The following is a 14,751-nucleotide window of genomic DNA, read 5'->3' as shown; positions in this document are numbered from 1 at the left end:
ATGAGTGTATGGAATCCAAGTGTTAGTGGACCTTTCCAATATAGTTCAGTTGCAATCTCAGTTGAAGCAACGTTTGGAACTGACTTCGAACAAATACAACTTGGGTGGACTGTAAGTATTAAGGAAGAGATATAATTGTTCGATTAATTTTTAAATTTTTTTGAAAAGTATACTTTTTTTTTTAACCAATAAATTCCATAGTTACAATGAAAGAGAAGTTCTTAAATTTTTTTTCTAGGTAAACTACAAGACTCTTGCCTATTTTTGTATAGTTGAATTACAACATATGCTTCAACTTTATTTATAATTTCTGATATTGTTCAGGTAAACCCAAACGTGTATGGTGATACACGCACCCATTGGTTTTTTCAAATGACTGTAAGTACTTTTTATCTTTAAATAGATTTAAGGTTCTTGGCAGGATGATTTTTTTTTTCTTTTTTTGGGGCACAAATACATAGTACTAACTTAATTTGAATTTCACACTATACATGGACTAGAACAAAAGAGTTCCACATTGTCATAATCTTGCTTGCTTGGGGTTCGTACAAACTAATACCAAAGTACCAGTTGGAAGTGTTATAGAGAAGGTCTCTGATTACGGTACCGCTGATCAAGTGGTTCTGTCTTTCTCCATGATTTGGGTAATAATTACTTCTTTTTTCTCTTTTCTTTTTTAACATAGGATTTGAATGCATGTTTACAACTAGAAATTTAGTTTATCAAATAATTTTTTTGCATGACTTCTGATTTCCATTTTTTTCCTTTTCCTTTTTATTGTATTTGGTTAAATGATAACAATAGGATGGAGCAGCTTCACCTAGAACTGGAAAATGGTGGGTGTATTTTAATACTGAACTTGATCCAATTGGATATTTTCCAGACGAACTATTTTTTGAGTTAAATTCAGGAGCTGACACATTGAAATGGGGAGGCTATGTTTTCACTGGGCCAAATGATAATGCTAGCCCTCAAATGGGTAGTGGAAAATTTGATAATGGAATATATCAGCGAACTGCTTACATGACTAATGTACAATATATAGATGCCAATAATCGACTAGTTCGCTCGCCAAATAATATTCAAACTGCCGAGTCTCGTTGTTTCCTTGAAGGGGATGAATCATACAAAGACGACACAATAGAATATACCTTTTGTTTTGGCGGAAAAGGTGGCATACGAGATTATTGTTATCATGGTGCACGTTGATAAAAACCAATAAAAAGCTTGTCACATCAATAGTTTGTGGCTATTGCATTACATTTCGTGCTTAATATAATAATGGCAAAATTTGAATTTTTGTTCCTTTTTTTGTGGGTTTTTTTTTTTTTTTTTTGTCCTTGATTTTTTATTTTATTTTATTTTAGTTCCTAGAAAATCAATTGTTGAGAAAGTTAAAAAATATTTTTAGTCAGAGAAATGTTCCAAAAGCTCTAAACCAGACCCATGTTACCCTTATCCCAAATTACATACAAATCCAATTAAGACACAATTAAATCACCAAACTACATTGGATAAACTAGCCATCGTAGCTTCACTTCCATCCTCCCAACTCTTCTCCATGATATTCCTCTTCTACCTACAATATTTAAAAAATGAAAAACCACATTACTCAAACAAGAAATTGTAATTAAGATGTCATGTATTCCTTTGGCTTATGGAACCCAATGCACCGTTTATCACTCCATGCACCAACCATTTCAATCTCAAGCAAAAACATAATTAACAGCACTTTTCGTCAAAATAGAGAGAGAGAGAGAGAGAGAGAGAGAGAGAGAGAGAGAGAGAGAGAGAGAGAGAGAGAGAGAGATTTTATTTATTAGAAGTGTGTGTGTGTGTATTTATCACTATTTATTATAAGTATATGAGTAGCATACATCTTAGAAGTAAATATGTAATTTAGTGGTAGAGCTACAATATCATAATTCAGCAAAACATAGATATAGTTCCTTAACAATTATACCTTATATTTCTCAATTGATTTGAACTGTACCTAAACACACTTTTCTAAGTTAATAGACACTCATTCAATAGGCCTTGAAATGAAAACCTCACCCTTCACTCTATTCTTTCAAGAGGAGAAGGTGCATATATACAGCACTATATTGTTTACTATTCTCATTGTAATGAACGAAGCGACCAGCTCATATCTCATATATAAGATTCAAAAATACCTTTTGGGTGAAAGTGACACCAACTTTAATCTCTCCACAATAACAATGATCTTTGCGAACCACACTATATTTGCAAGGGTATAACTCAGCATTTCCATTCTCCACTCCTACTGCTATTAAATCCTCCATATTGATGCTGTAAATGGAAAACTTCTCTATTATGTGAGGAAGGAAAATCAAACAACAGATATATAAATATATATATATATATATATATATTTATATATATAATGCACATCAAAAATTGCATTCCATGCTCTACATTATCCCTACAATCAACTACCCTCATTGTTTAAGTCTAAATGTATTTTCTAATGGCTTCAAGCCACATAAAAAAATTATTCCTTAAAAGTGCAGGCTTTAGCCACGTTTCAAAAACACAGTTATAGACCCTAAAAACGCAACTATAGGCTATAGCCGCATTTGTAGACGTGGCCACAGGTCCCCCTATAGCTGCATTTTTCCACCTACTATAGGCTGAGACTTATACAAAATGAGGCTACAGATCTGCTTTGGGCTGCGTTTAAAATGCAGTTATAGCCTGGACCTAAAGCTGTGTTTTTAAAATGCGGCTATAGACCATCTTTGGGCTGCGTTTAGAAACACGACTATAAACTCGTGCATTGGGTTTTTCTATAGCTGCGTTTCTAAAAACGCGTATATAGGTTTTTTTTTTTTTTTTTTTTACCTTTTCTTTTTTCTTGCAAAATCTATAATTCCTGCCCAGAACAATGGCCAACACTTAACAGATGCAACCAATTGCAACCAACAAAACAATTGCCAACACTCAACAGTTCCCAACCAATTGCCAACAAACAAAACAAGTTCATTGCCAAAAGATTGCATTGCCCAAATAATTAACATAAACAAAACAAGTTCCCAACAAAAGATTTTTACATCACAAAATGCATAACCCTCAAGGATTTTTTACATCACAAAAAATTGTCAGCAAGCATCATGGTACTTGATCAGCTAGTTTCCAACAAGCATCATGGTACTTGATTGGTCAGTCCAATGCTCGTTGCTACAACCAATTACCTGTGACAATGAGAACACTGGAAATTGGGTTGAATTGGGCTCGCAAAAATCCCTAAGCTTGGAACACTTGAAAACAGTGCAAACACTTGAAAACACTCATGAATCGTGGAACTATCCGCTACATTTAGCAAGTGTAAAAAGGCATGTGTAAAAATGTTCACTTGCGAGGTTTTTAGAACAAGGATACTTTCCTATCTACATTCATGGTTGAAATTTTCTAATTTGATTTTATGTCTTATAGTACATCTACTTCCCTACTTCTTGCTTCATATATACTAATGTGGGACCTTCAAATTTGAATAAAACCAACAAAGGCAGGAATATATCTAATTTTTATTTTTATTTTTTTCCCAATATAGTTGTATATGTAACACACCTACTTGCATTATATAGATTAATCATGTCACTTGACAACATGCACACTAGGAAAACTTTTATAACTCACTTCTAAGTATTACTTATGAAAATTGATTGTACTCCTAAAAATTAGGCAATGAATTTCAATGTCATCCACATAATTGGAAACAAGGTCATAAACATCCCACAAATTGAACTGCTCATAAAAGAACTAGTCAACCAAAGAGTACAACTTACAAGCAAAATGGCCTAAGCACACATTCAAGAAGAAAAACAATTCTAGAAAAGAAACAGGGACAAAGCAACACACTTAAGTTTTTCCCAACCGACATTGAAGGCCCGCTTCATAATCCCTATGTTTTAAAGGCTTCCTCTGCATTGGAGGACCTTTTACTGCAACAAAATCAATGAATCACATCAATTTTTCACACCCATTGGTCTACACTTCAGCAGAGCCAATAATTTCAACATAAAAGACACCCAATATTAATTCTACAAGCCAATTAGTCTAGAATTCAGAGGGTTCAATTAACATGCATACACACTAATACACACATGTACACTGCGTCAGAGTACAACAATCCAATATTGATTCTGCAAATTGATTATCTATAATTCAAAGGGTTCAATTAACACACACACACATACAAATACACAATATTAAGTCTGTAAACCTGTTACTCTACAATTCAGACAGTTTAATTAACGCATGCATACAGAGTACAAACATTGAGCCAAATGAATTTTGCAAACCCTTTAGTCTACAGTTCATAGGGTTCAATAAACACACACACTTGCACGCAGGCACACCTAATATTAATTTTGCAAACCTATTACTCTATGATTTAGAAGGGTTCAATTAACAAATGTGCGCGCACACACAAATAGTCAACAGCCAATACTATTTTTGCAAATCCATTACTTTACAATTCAGAGGGTTCAATACACACACAATAGTATTTTTGCAAATTCATTAAACTACAACTCAAAGGGTATGAGTAAAACACACACACATATACTAAAACCAATCAAACCAAAAACAAATACAAATTCAATTAAAAAAAAAAAAGATAATCAGCTTAGAATTACTTACAGTTGGACTTAGATCGTGACTCTTCGTCCTACAGTTCAAAAAAAATGAACCGCAATTAACTAAGAGCAATTCATCACAATATAAATATAAAAAATAATAAAAATTGAAAAACAAAAACTTTGAAAATGTAATAATTAAAATAAATTACCTGTCTTTCACGCTATAGTTCATCGATAGCCGAAATGGGAAACTTGTCATTGGTTGTAATTCGGTTGAGGGACTTGTAACTAAGCACACGGGCCAAGACGTATCTTGTTTTTAACAAAATTATTGAAATAAATTTAAGTCAAACTTAGATTGTGCAATTTACATTTTAGCCTTGATATGACGTATAAGGATACCACTTAAAACCAAAAACTTAGACTTATAAGTTTGGAGTCAACTATATTATATTAACCATCCACTGTTATTATTATTATTTAATGTAAGTTTGAACCCTAGATGCAGGGAAAGCTCAAGGCCTAATATTTTATTGATTTCAACCTTTATATAAAGGCTCTATCGCATTATAAAAAGGTCCAAAATTGTAGAGTGAAGATGGAGATATTACATTCATTGCTACATCAATTTATGTGCTTTATGTGGTAAAATTTATAATACCTTTAGCATTTTTCAAGATTATATGATAATAAGTGTTTAAAAATAAATAAATAAAAAAAGGTTGTACAATGTTGATTTTTATCTCACCTCCAGAAAGGTCTCCAAAATATTATACCAACAAAAACTAAACCCAATTGAAAACCAAACTATTTTGGGAAAAAAATTGTTTTGATGTTGTAATTGTTGTCAGACAATATTCTACACAACATGTTGTCAACAGTACTTACCTAATCTTTCTTATGGCTACACATCAAACAATCTCTATCTCTATATGAAATTAAAATTTTCTTTAAAAAAAAAATGAAATTAACATTATGGTCCGTTTGGATTGAGGGGGAGGGAGGGCGAGTAGAGTAGAGTTAGTTCAGCCTATTTTCAGCCAACTCTGCTTTACTCTCCTCCACTCCTCCTCCCTCCCCCCTTAATCCAAACAAACCCTTAGTTTGGTTAGTATTAATTCATAAAATTTCCAATTCATCAAATTAAGATTGATTATTTCATTAGTATTAAATAAATTTTTTTTAATTGATATTTAAATATAAAGGTTCCACTTAGGATTATCACCTTAAATGTCTCTGTTAAAAGGACCAAGAAATAAGAACAATTTGAGTGACAAATCTCTTGACTATTCATACAAGGCATCAAAATGAGGTCTTTTGAGATGAAGTTTCATCCATAAAATTATGAGAAAGTCTGTAGATGCAAAAAATTTCATACCTAACTGATGTGGCAGATCATTAGTGGTAGGTGATACATGATGTTAGTAATAGGTCTAGATAAAAACCAATAAATGCTTGTCCACTCAACTATTGTGATTTTTATTTATTTATTTTTTGTCTATAGCATTGCTATGAAATTAGTAAGTATCAATATTTGATGAGAAAAGAAAAAAAAAAAACATTTTTTAAGAAATTTTTATATTTCCATAAAAGTGATTTTAAATTTTTTTCTAAAATTATCCATTAATCTGACCCCTCTTTAATATGAATTATATCTCAAATTTGTATAATAATTTAATTATAATAAGGGAAATGTTAACAAATGCTCTAAGGGCATTTGGTGCAGACACAAGATACAAGCCCCCAATTATACATGTATGGGAGGAGAAGTAAAAAGAAGACGGCCCAACCTGTGGCCTTATGGATGGAGCCTGTTAGTTATTGGGCTTGAGATTAAGCAAGCCCAAGAATTTAATAATTAAGGTTTCTTTATGCATTTTATTGTTAGCTATTTATGCACTTTTTTAGATTACTGTAAGATGACTTTTGAGAATTATTAAAAATGTGTGTTTCTTTTACATTGGTGCTGACTATAATTTTGCTCGGTGCTGACTCCTAGGGTTTATCCTTTGTTTAATTGCTCCATTGAAATACTGTGGTTGTCCTACGTCAGTTTTGGTATTAGAGCTGGGTTTCGTTCCATACAACACAACCGAAAGCAACCACTTGAAAGCAAAACCATCAAAAGAGCAAGCCAGCCAAATATGATAGTATCTTTCAAGTTTTTTCCCCATGATATCTTGAACAAGCCAAAACCAGCCCCTGCAATCCGTATATACCCCCAAGCCCCATATGAGTTTTTCACCCCCAAGCCAACAGAGAAGCTAGCAATGCCTCCCAAGTCGGTGACCACCATCTGTGCCCGCCTTTAATCACAGAACCCACAACCCATAAATAAAAAAAAAAAAAATAAAAAAAAAAAAAAAGAAATGAAAAAAAAGGTGACCCACGTAAGCCCATTAGCCACTAGCCACCGAAGCCCATCATTACCCTCGACCACCACTGCTGAGATTGATGAGCAACTAACATTGTTGAGACCCGAGACAAGCAACCACTGGTCTTCCATGTTTCATGTCGCCGCTGTCCGTGCCTCCTTCGCGGTGCCACCAGGCGTTGGTCTCCAATGCCGGCCGTAGACCCTTATCGTTGAGACAACCTCTGTTTCCAATTTAAATTCTTTCGAGTTTTGTTAGTCAGTTTTGAGTTTCTGTTCTCTTAGTTTATCGTGTTTGACTTTTTATTTTGTTATTTTCATTAAAAAAAAATCAAAAGGAAAAGAAATAAAGTGTTGTTTCTATGACAGCCCATTGCATGTGTTGGGCCCTTAAGTTGCTTACCCACAGTTCCATTTTGTCCAAACAGACCCACTCACTTGAGGAGCCATGCCCGTGACTGTAGTGCAGTATGTTGGCCACTAACAAGGGTACAATTCTTACCCTCTTTTGGTGGATTCAATTTTGTCTCATTAAAAAATATTATCTTTCTATTTTTTATGTGCATATCCTACTATACTCCATTGGCCTACCCATTTTGTGCTCAAGGAAGCTATTCTATTATTTGTTATTTCTTTCAGTACCCATTCAAAAATTCAAAAAAAAAAAAAAAAAAACCAATTTCTTTGAAATATCTGATTCTCATTATTAATTGTGGAGCTTATTGGAATTGACTTTTATTTAGGCTTTCTCTCAATATTGTGAACACTGTCACTACTTGATTGCAATTTATTTCTTTGATTCATTGATCTAGTCTCTACATGCACTCTTGTTTGAACTTAATTTAAATTGAGAATTGGTTACTTGAAGTGTCCATAATTTACTCGATAGGGTAGAGCGAATTGAAGCATCTAAAAGAGAGACCATTAACCATCAAGGAGATAACATGCTTACGCAAAAAACCACGGTTACTTTAATAGGGCTCCAAACTTTGAACATGATCACTATAATCACAATGGCCTTAGGGATTATGATGATTGGATGTCCAAGGAAAAGATAGAAGCACCCACCTTTGATGGCTGCCTATACCCATGGGTTTTCACTGATTAGTTACATCAAATTGAGAAATTTTTGACTATTACCATTGGGCTGAGAATAAGAAAGTGAGGTATGCTAGGATGAAGTTACTTGGTAGAGTCGACCTTTTCTGGGAGGACCATGAGGAAACCCTTAGGTGACGACGTGACCCCCCATTACTGATTGGCTTGACTTGAGATGAAGCATGCACTCTCGAGGAATTATCTTCCTCCAACTTATAGGAGCTCCTTCCTTGAGGAATGAGATCACCTAAAGCAAGGCACTGCTCCTGTGGCTGAATATATAGAGAAGTTCATGGAGTTCAAGAGGCAAATTCGAATAGTCGAGGAAGAGGTTGTCACACTCAATAGGTTCAAGAAAGGTTTAAATGCAAACCTACTAGGCGAGATTATCACCCGAGGAGTCACTACCTTAAGAGAAGCATATGACCTTGCTAGGAATTTTGAACTAGCATCCAAATCTATCTTTTGGCAACGTTCTGAGCTCTAGAGTGTTCCCACCAACCTTCAACCTTTTGGTAGCAAATCTAGACTTGCCTTACCCCCAAAGGTTAACCCTAATAGCACCCCAATAGAAAAAGAGGATAAGGGAAAAGGTGCGGTCATTTACCACCCATGCGTGACATACAACACGTCAAAGATTTTGTGCTCGAAGAGATCCCACCTAACTTGCCTCATTATAGGATGAGCCCTGTAGAGTATGCTGAGTTGTAAAGGTAAGTAGAAGAACTACTTAGGAAGGGTTTTGTTTGTGAAAGCATGAGTCCGTGTGCAATCCCTGCACTCTTAACTCCAAAGAAAGATGGAACTTAAAGGTGTGTGTTGATAGTCGTGCCATCAACAAGATCACTATAAAATATCGTTTTCCTATCCCTCGATTGGATGACATGTTGGATATGATGGCTGGAGCAACAATCTTCTCCAAGATAGACTAGAAAAGTGGCTATCATCAAATTTGGGTTTGTTCTGGTGATGAGTGGAAAACTGCCTTCAAGTCGAAGGATGATTTATATGAGTGAATGGTCATGCCTTTTGGATTGTCCAATGCTCCTAGTACTTTTATGAGAGTGATGACTCAAGTCCTCAAGCCTTTTATGGGGAAATTCTTAGTTGTGTACTTTGATGACATCCTCATCTATAGTTAGGGAGTAACACTTAGACCACCTAACTCAAGTTTGTACTACCCTTAGGAAGGAGAGTTTATATGGCAACCTCAAGCGCTCTTTCTTCACTGATAAAGTAGTCTTCCTAGGTTTCATAGTATCCTCTGAGGGAGTTTCTGCCGACCCCCAAAAGGTTTAAGTGATTATGGATTGGCCCAAGCCCAAAAATATCCATGAAATTCGAAGCTTTCATGGGCTCGCTTCCTTTTATCGCTGATTCATCGAGGGGTTTAGTACCATGTCCCCCATCACTGATTGCATGAAACAAGGGGAGTTTGTTTAGACTAAAGCTGCTGTTAAAGCTTTCAATGAGGTAAAACAAAAGATGACTGAGGCACCTGTCATGTGTCTCCCTAATTTTACCAAGCCTTTTGAAGTGGAATGTGATGCCTCAAGTATTGGTATGGGGGAGTACTTAGTCAAGAGCGCCACCCAATTGCTTATTTTAGTGAGAAATTGAATGATGCTAAGCAAAAGTACTCCACATATGACAAAGAATTTTATGCCATTATTTAAGCTCTTTGGCATTGGCGCCATTACCTGATGTCTCGAGAATTCATTATCTACTCTAATTATGAAATTTTGCATTGTCTCCATTCCCAAAAGAAGCTAAATTTTAGGCATGGTAGTTGGGTTTAATTTCTGCAACGCTACTACTTTATGGTGAAACATAGGGCGGGAGTTGAGAATAAGGTTGCTGATGCACTAAGTTGAAGGGTGTCTTTGCTATCCATCATAAGTGTTAAGGTTACTGGGTTTAAACAACTCAAGGGTGACTATGAGTCATGCCCAGATTTTGGGGATTTCTACACTAGCCTAATTGATGCCCTATAGCAATGCTGTGTGCTCACCCCTAAAGGTGGACACCAATAGCAGTGCACATAACCCGCCACAATAGCCTCTTTTTCTCATAGTGTCTATTATACGCTAGTCTAGTCAACCCTTTTTTTTAAGGTGGTGTGGCTAGATCAAAAACTAATATATTTCAACCAAATGATAGGACTAAGTTGTGTATTATTTAAATCTGTTTTGAAGGGAAAAAAGACATGTACTTATCTTTGTATCTTGAATCAAAAGGTCCAAAAATAAAATGCAAAAGAAAGATGCTCAGATGCAATACAATCCAAAAATATCACTATGTAAACTTTCTAATATAGTGAAATCAAGGGCGTTTGAATTTGAATTTTTTTCTCATTTGGAAGAAATTAAATAAAGGAGATAATAAAATTTCCCAATGCAAGTTCAATATTATTTTTCAAACAGCTCATTGAAACCCTATATTTTTCATATTGGTTTTTAAGATTCAAATTCCTAAAATGGATTTCTAAGGAAAGAAACATGCTTTGTCAACTATATTCATGGAGGAAAGAAAAAAAATAATGAATTATAGCTACAAAAAAATTATTAAAAAAAAGGAAAAAAGAAGAGACCTAACCCGAACTGAATGTTAAGTTTCGGGTGAGAGTTATTTCGGGTCAATTTTTTCAGGTTGAATTTCGAGTCGGGTCTTAACCCGACCTGAACTGGATAATGCACAACCCTAATGCCAAAGGTGCATGATGGTATGAGTCATGATATTAAAATACACGTATTTCTTTCTTCTTTTTGAGAAACAAAATAATGAAATATACATGAACAGTAAAGATTTGGATAACCTTGTGTAATTTAAGGGAAATTTTATCTTTATCATTGGCATTTATATTGTAAGTAAATAACCTCTTATATATTTTTAGAATCTACACTCCATATAAATGCAAATGATGAGGATAAATTTTCTCCCAAGTTATACGAGGTTATCCAAACCTTTACTATTCATGTGTATATATATATATATATATATTAACAAGTGTACATTAAAAAGCAAACTCAACTACTAAGGTCCAAGGATCCATGGCTTTCAAAGCATTTGTTATTTTATATGTCTTATCATATTTTGGTTCATTCCATAATAGAGCCATGATAAAGGGGAATAATCTCAATGATTTGGTTTCAGAAATACAACTTGATCAACCCAGCAAAAGTATTTTGGTATTATCTATTATTTATTTGTTAATAGTTTTACTTGTGCAAGTAATTCTTATTATTCTATATCAATTTTTATTTCTTCTAAATATTCCATGTCAAATTAGTGCAAAAGCAATTGCAATTTTCATTTCCTTATAGCTTGAGATTTAGTCTAACAATAATAAGATTTTCGCAGACTGAGCATGGAGACACCTATGATTGTGTAAATATATACAAGCAATCTATTTTTGAACATCCTTCATTCAGAAATCATACAATTCAGGTTCATATTGTTACCTTATTTGCATTATATTTTCATCAAAATTTAAATTCAATTTCAAGGTATCCTAGAAAATGACTAGGGCATGCACAAGCTTACATAGTGCGTGCCACAATCATTTTGAAATCGATCGATTTAATAACTCATAATAAATTTTACAAATCTAAGGATGTAACATTTTATTTAAATTTTAAATGGTGTGAAACTTTGTAGATTATCAAATTTAGGAAATGAAATATTAACCATCAAATGATTCTTCTCCATTGTATTTGAAATTTAGAAGATCCTATTCCTTACAGTTTGGCCCCGGACATGTGGAAATTCCGTATCAAATTCTCTTTTTCTCTTTGCCAGAAAACATTACCCAATAACAAATGTACAAAAAAGGAACATATATATATATATAAAATAAAAATAGATAAATAATAAAAAGAAGATGTTTTTCGTTGGTTGCATATATACTAGACAGTGGAAGAGAGTGTTTTAGAGAAAAAAAAAGTGAAATCAACTTATTTTTTTTTATTTTATATATATATATATATATATAGAAATTTGATGCTAGTTTAACAACTTGGATGCTTATTTTTTAATATTTCGTTTGAAATGATATGTTTTTTTACTGAAGTATACAAAATACTTAACAGATGAGACCTAGCAATAAAATAAGAAAACTAGCAGCCAAAATGCAACCCAAGAAGCTGCCGCTTGGTGTCCAATATGCAAAGATAGAGTTAAATGAAGCGTGCCCAAAAGGCACCGTCCCTATTCTAAGAGTCGCAGACAAAGATCTACCTAATGATGTATCAAATTTCAATAAGTCTCTGTTTTCTTCATTTGATCCATTGGATGCTTATATAGAAGTAAGTGAGATAAGGTTTTTCTTTACTTAATGTTGGTCATGCCTCTTTTTTTTTTTCTTTTTCTTTTCTTTTTTTTTTTTCTCCTTTTTGTAATACAATTAAAGGCTTCTTAACTTCAACAGAATTCATCCTCATAGTTTGCAGGAATATTTACAAAAACAACCCCAGACAAAAAGTATCAATCGATTGGAGCCAAAATGAGTGTATGGAATCCAAGTGTTAGTGGACCTTTCCAATATAGTTCAGTTGCAATCTCAGTTGAAGCAACGTTTGGAACTGACTTCGAACAAATACAACTTGGGTGGACTGTAAGTATTAAGGAAGAGATATAATTGTTCGATTAATTTTTAAATTTTTTTGAAAAGTATACTTTTTTTTTTAACCAATAAATTCCATAGTTACAATGAAAGAGAAGTTCTTAAATTTTTTTTCTAGGTAAACTACAAGACTCTTGCCTATTTTTGTATAGTTGAATTACAACATATGCTTCAACTTTATTTATAATTTCTGATATTGTTCAGGTAAACCCAAACGTGTATGGTGATACACGCACCCATTGGTTTTTTCAAATGACTGTAAGTACTTTTTATCTTTAAATAGATTTAAGGTTCTTGGCAGGATGATTTTTTTTTTCTTTTTTTGGGGCACAAATACATAGTACTAACTTAATTTGAATTTCACACTATACATGGACTAGAACAAAAGAGTTCCACATTGTCATAATCTTGCTTGCTTGGGGTTCGTACAAACTAATACCAAAGTACCAGTTGGAAGTGTTATAGAGAAGGTCTCTGATTACGGTACCGCTGATCAAGTGGTTCTGTCTTTCTCCATGATTTGGGTAATAATTACTTCTTTTTTCTCTTTTCTTTTTTAACATAGGATTTGAATGCATGTTTACAACTAGAAATTTAGTTTATCAAATAATTTTTTTGCATGACTTCTGATTTCCATTTTTTCCCTTTTCCTTTTTATTGTATTTGGTTAAATGATAACAATAGGATGGAGCAGCTTCACCTAGAACTGGAAAATGGTGGGTGTATTTTAATACTGAACTTGATCCAATTGGATATTTTCCAGACGAACTATTTTTTGAGTTAAATTCAGGAGCTGACACATTGAAATGGGGAGGCTATGTTTTCACTGGGCCAAATGATAATGCTAGCCCTCAAATGGGTAGTGGAAAATTTGATAATGGAATATATCAGCGAACTGCTTACATGACTAATGTACAATATATAGATGCCAATAATCGACTAGTTCGCTCGCCAAATAATATTCAAACTGCCGAGTCTCGTTGTTTCCTTGAAGGGGATGAATCATACAAAGACGACACAATAGAATATACCTTTTGTTTTGGCGGAAAAGGTGGCATACGAGATTATTGTTATCATGGTGCACGTTGATAAAAACCAATAAAAAGCTTGTCACATCAATAGTTTGTGGCTATTGCATTACATTTCGTGCTTAATATAATAATGGCAAAATTTGAATTTTTGTTCCTTTCTTTGTGGGTTTTTTTTTTTTTTTTTGTCCTTGATTTTTTATTTTATTTTATTTTAGTTCCTAGAAAATCAATTGTTGAGAAAGTTAAAAAATATTTTTAGTCAGAGAAATATTCCAAAAGCTCTAAACCAGACCCATGTTACCCTTATCCCAAATTACATACAAATCCAATTAAGACACAATTAAATCACCAAACTATATTTGATAAACTAGCCATCGTAGCTTCACTTCCATCCTCCCAACTCTTCTCCATGATATTCCTCTTCTACCTACAATATTTAAAAAATGAAAAACCACATTACTCAAACAAGAAATTGTAATTAAGATGTCATGTATTCCTTTGGCTTATGGAACCCAATGCACCATTTATCACTCCATGCACCAACCATTTCAATCTCAAGCAAAAACATAATTAACAGCACTTTTCGTCAAAATAGAGAGAGAGAGAGAGAGAGAGAGAGAGATTTTATTTATTAGAAGTGTGTGTGTGTGTATTTATCACTATTTATTATAAGTATATGAGTAGCATACATCTTAGAAGTAAATATGTAATTTAGTGGTAGAGCTACAATATCATAATTCAGCAAAACATAGATATAGTTCCTTAACAATTATACCTTATATTTCTCAATTGATTTGAACTGTACCTAAACACACTTTTCTAAGTTAATAGACACTCATTCAATAGGCCTTGAAATGAAAACCTCACCCTTCACTCTATTCTTTCAAGAGGAGAAGGTGCATATATACAGCACTATATTGTTTACTATTCTCATTGTAATGAACGAAGCGACCAGCTCATATCTCATATATAAGATTCAAAAATACCTTTTGGGTGAAAGTGACACCAACTTTAATCTCTCCACAA

The 14,751-nt window shown here is 33.6% G+C and overlaps 2 protein-coding genes across 2 annotated transcripts; both read left to right on the top strand.

Moving 5' to 3' along the window:
- Nucleotides 1–1,209, top strand: LOC126728426 (uncharacterized). Its single transcript, XM_050434247.1, has 4 exons — nt 1–111; nt 325–378; nt 501–644; nt 805–1,209. Exons 1-4 carry the CDS (start codon nt 1–3, stop codon nt 1,207–1,209), a joined length of 714 nt encoding a protein of 237 aa, XP_050290204.1.
- An 11,365-nt stretch (nt 1,210–12,574) lies between these two features.
- LOC126728424 (uncharacterized) lies at nt 12,575–13,783 on the top strand. Its single transcript, XM_050434246.1, has 4 exons — nt 12,575–12,685; nt 12,899–12,952; nt 13,075–13,218; nt 13,379–13,783. Exons 1-4 carry the CDS (start codon nt 12,575–12,577, stop codon nt 13,781–13,783), a joined length of 714 nt encoding a protein of 237 aa, XP_050290203.1.
- Nucleotides 13,784–14,751: the final 968 nt, after the last annotated feature.

This window comes from Quercus robur, chromosome 5, assembly GCF_932294415.1.
Source record: "Quercus robur chromosome 5, dhQueRobu3.1, whole genome shotgun sequence".
Lineage (NCBI taxonomy): Eukaryota > Viridiplantae > Streptophyta > Magnoliopsida > Fagales > Fagaceae > Quercus > Quercus robur.
Note: the sequence above shows the minus strand (reverse complement) of the source record. Positions and strands in the feature narration are given on the sequence as shown.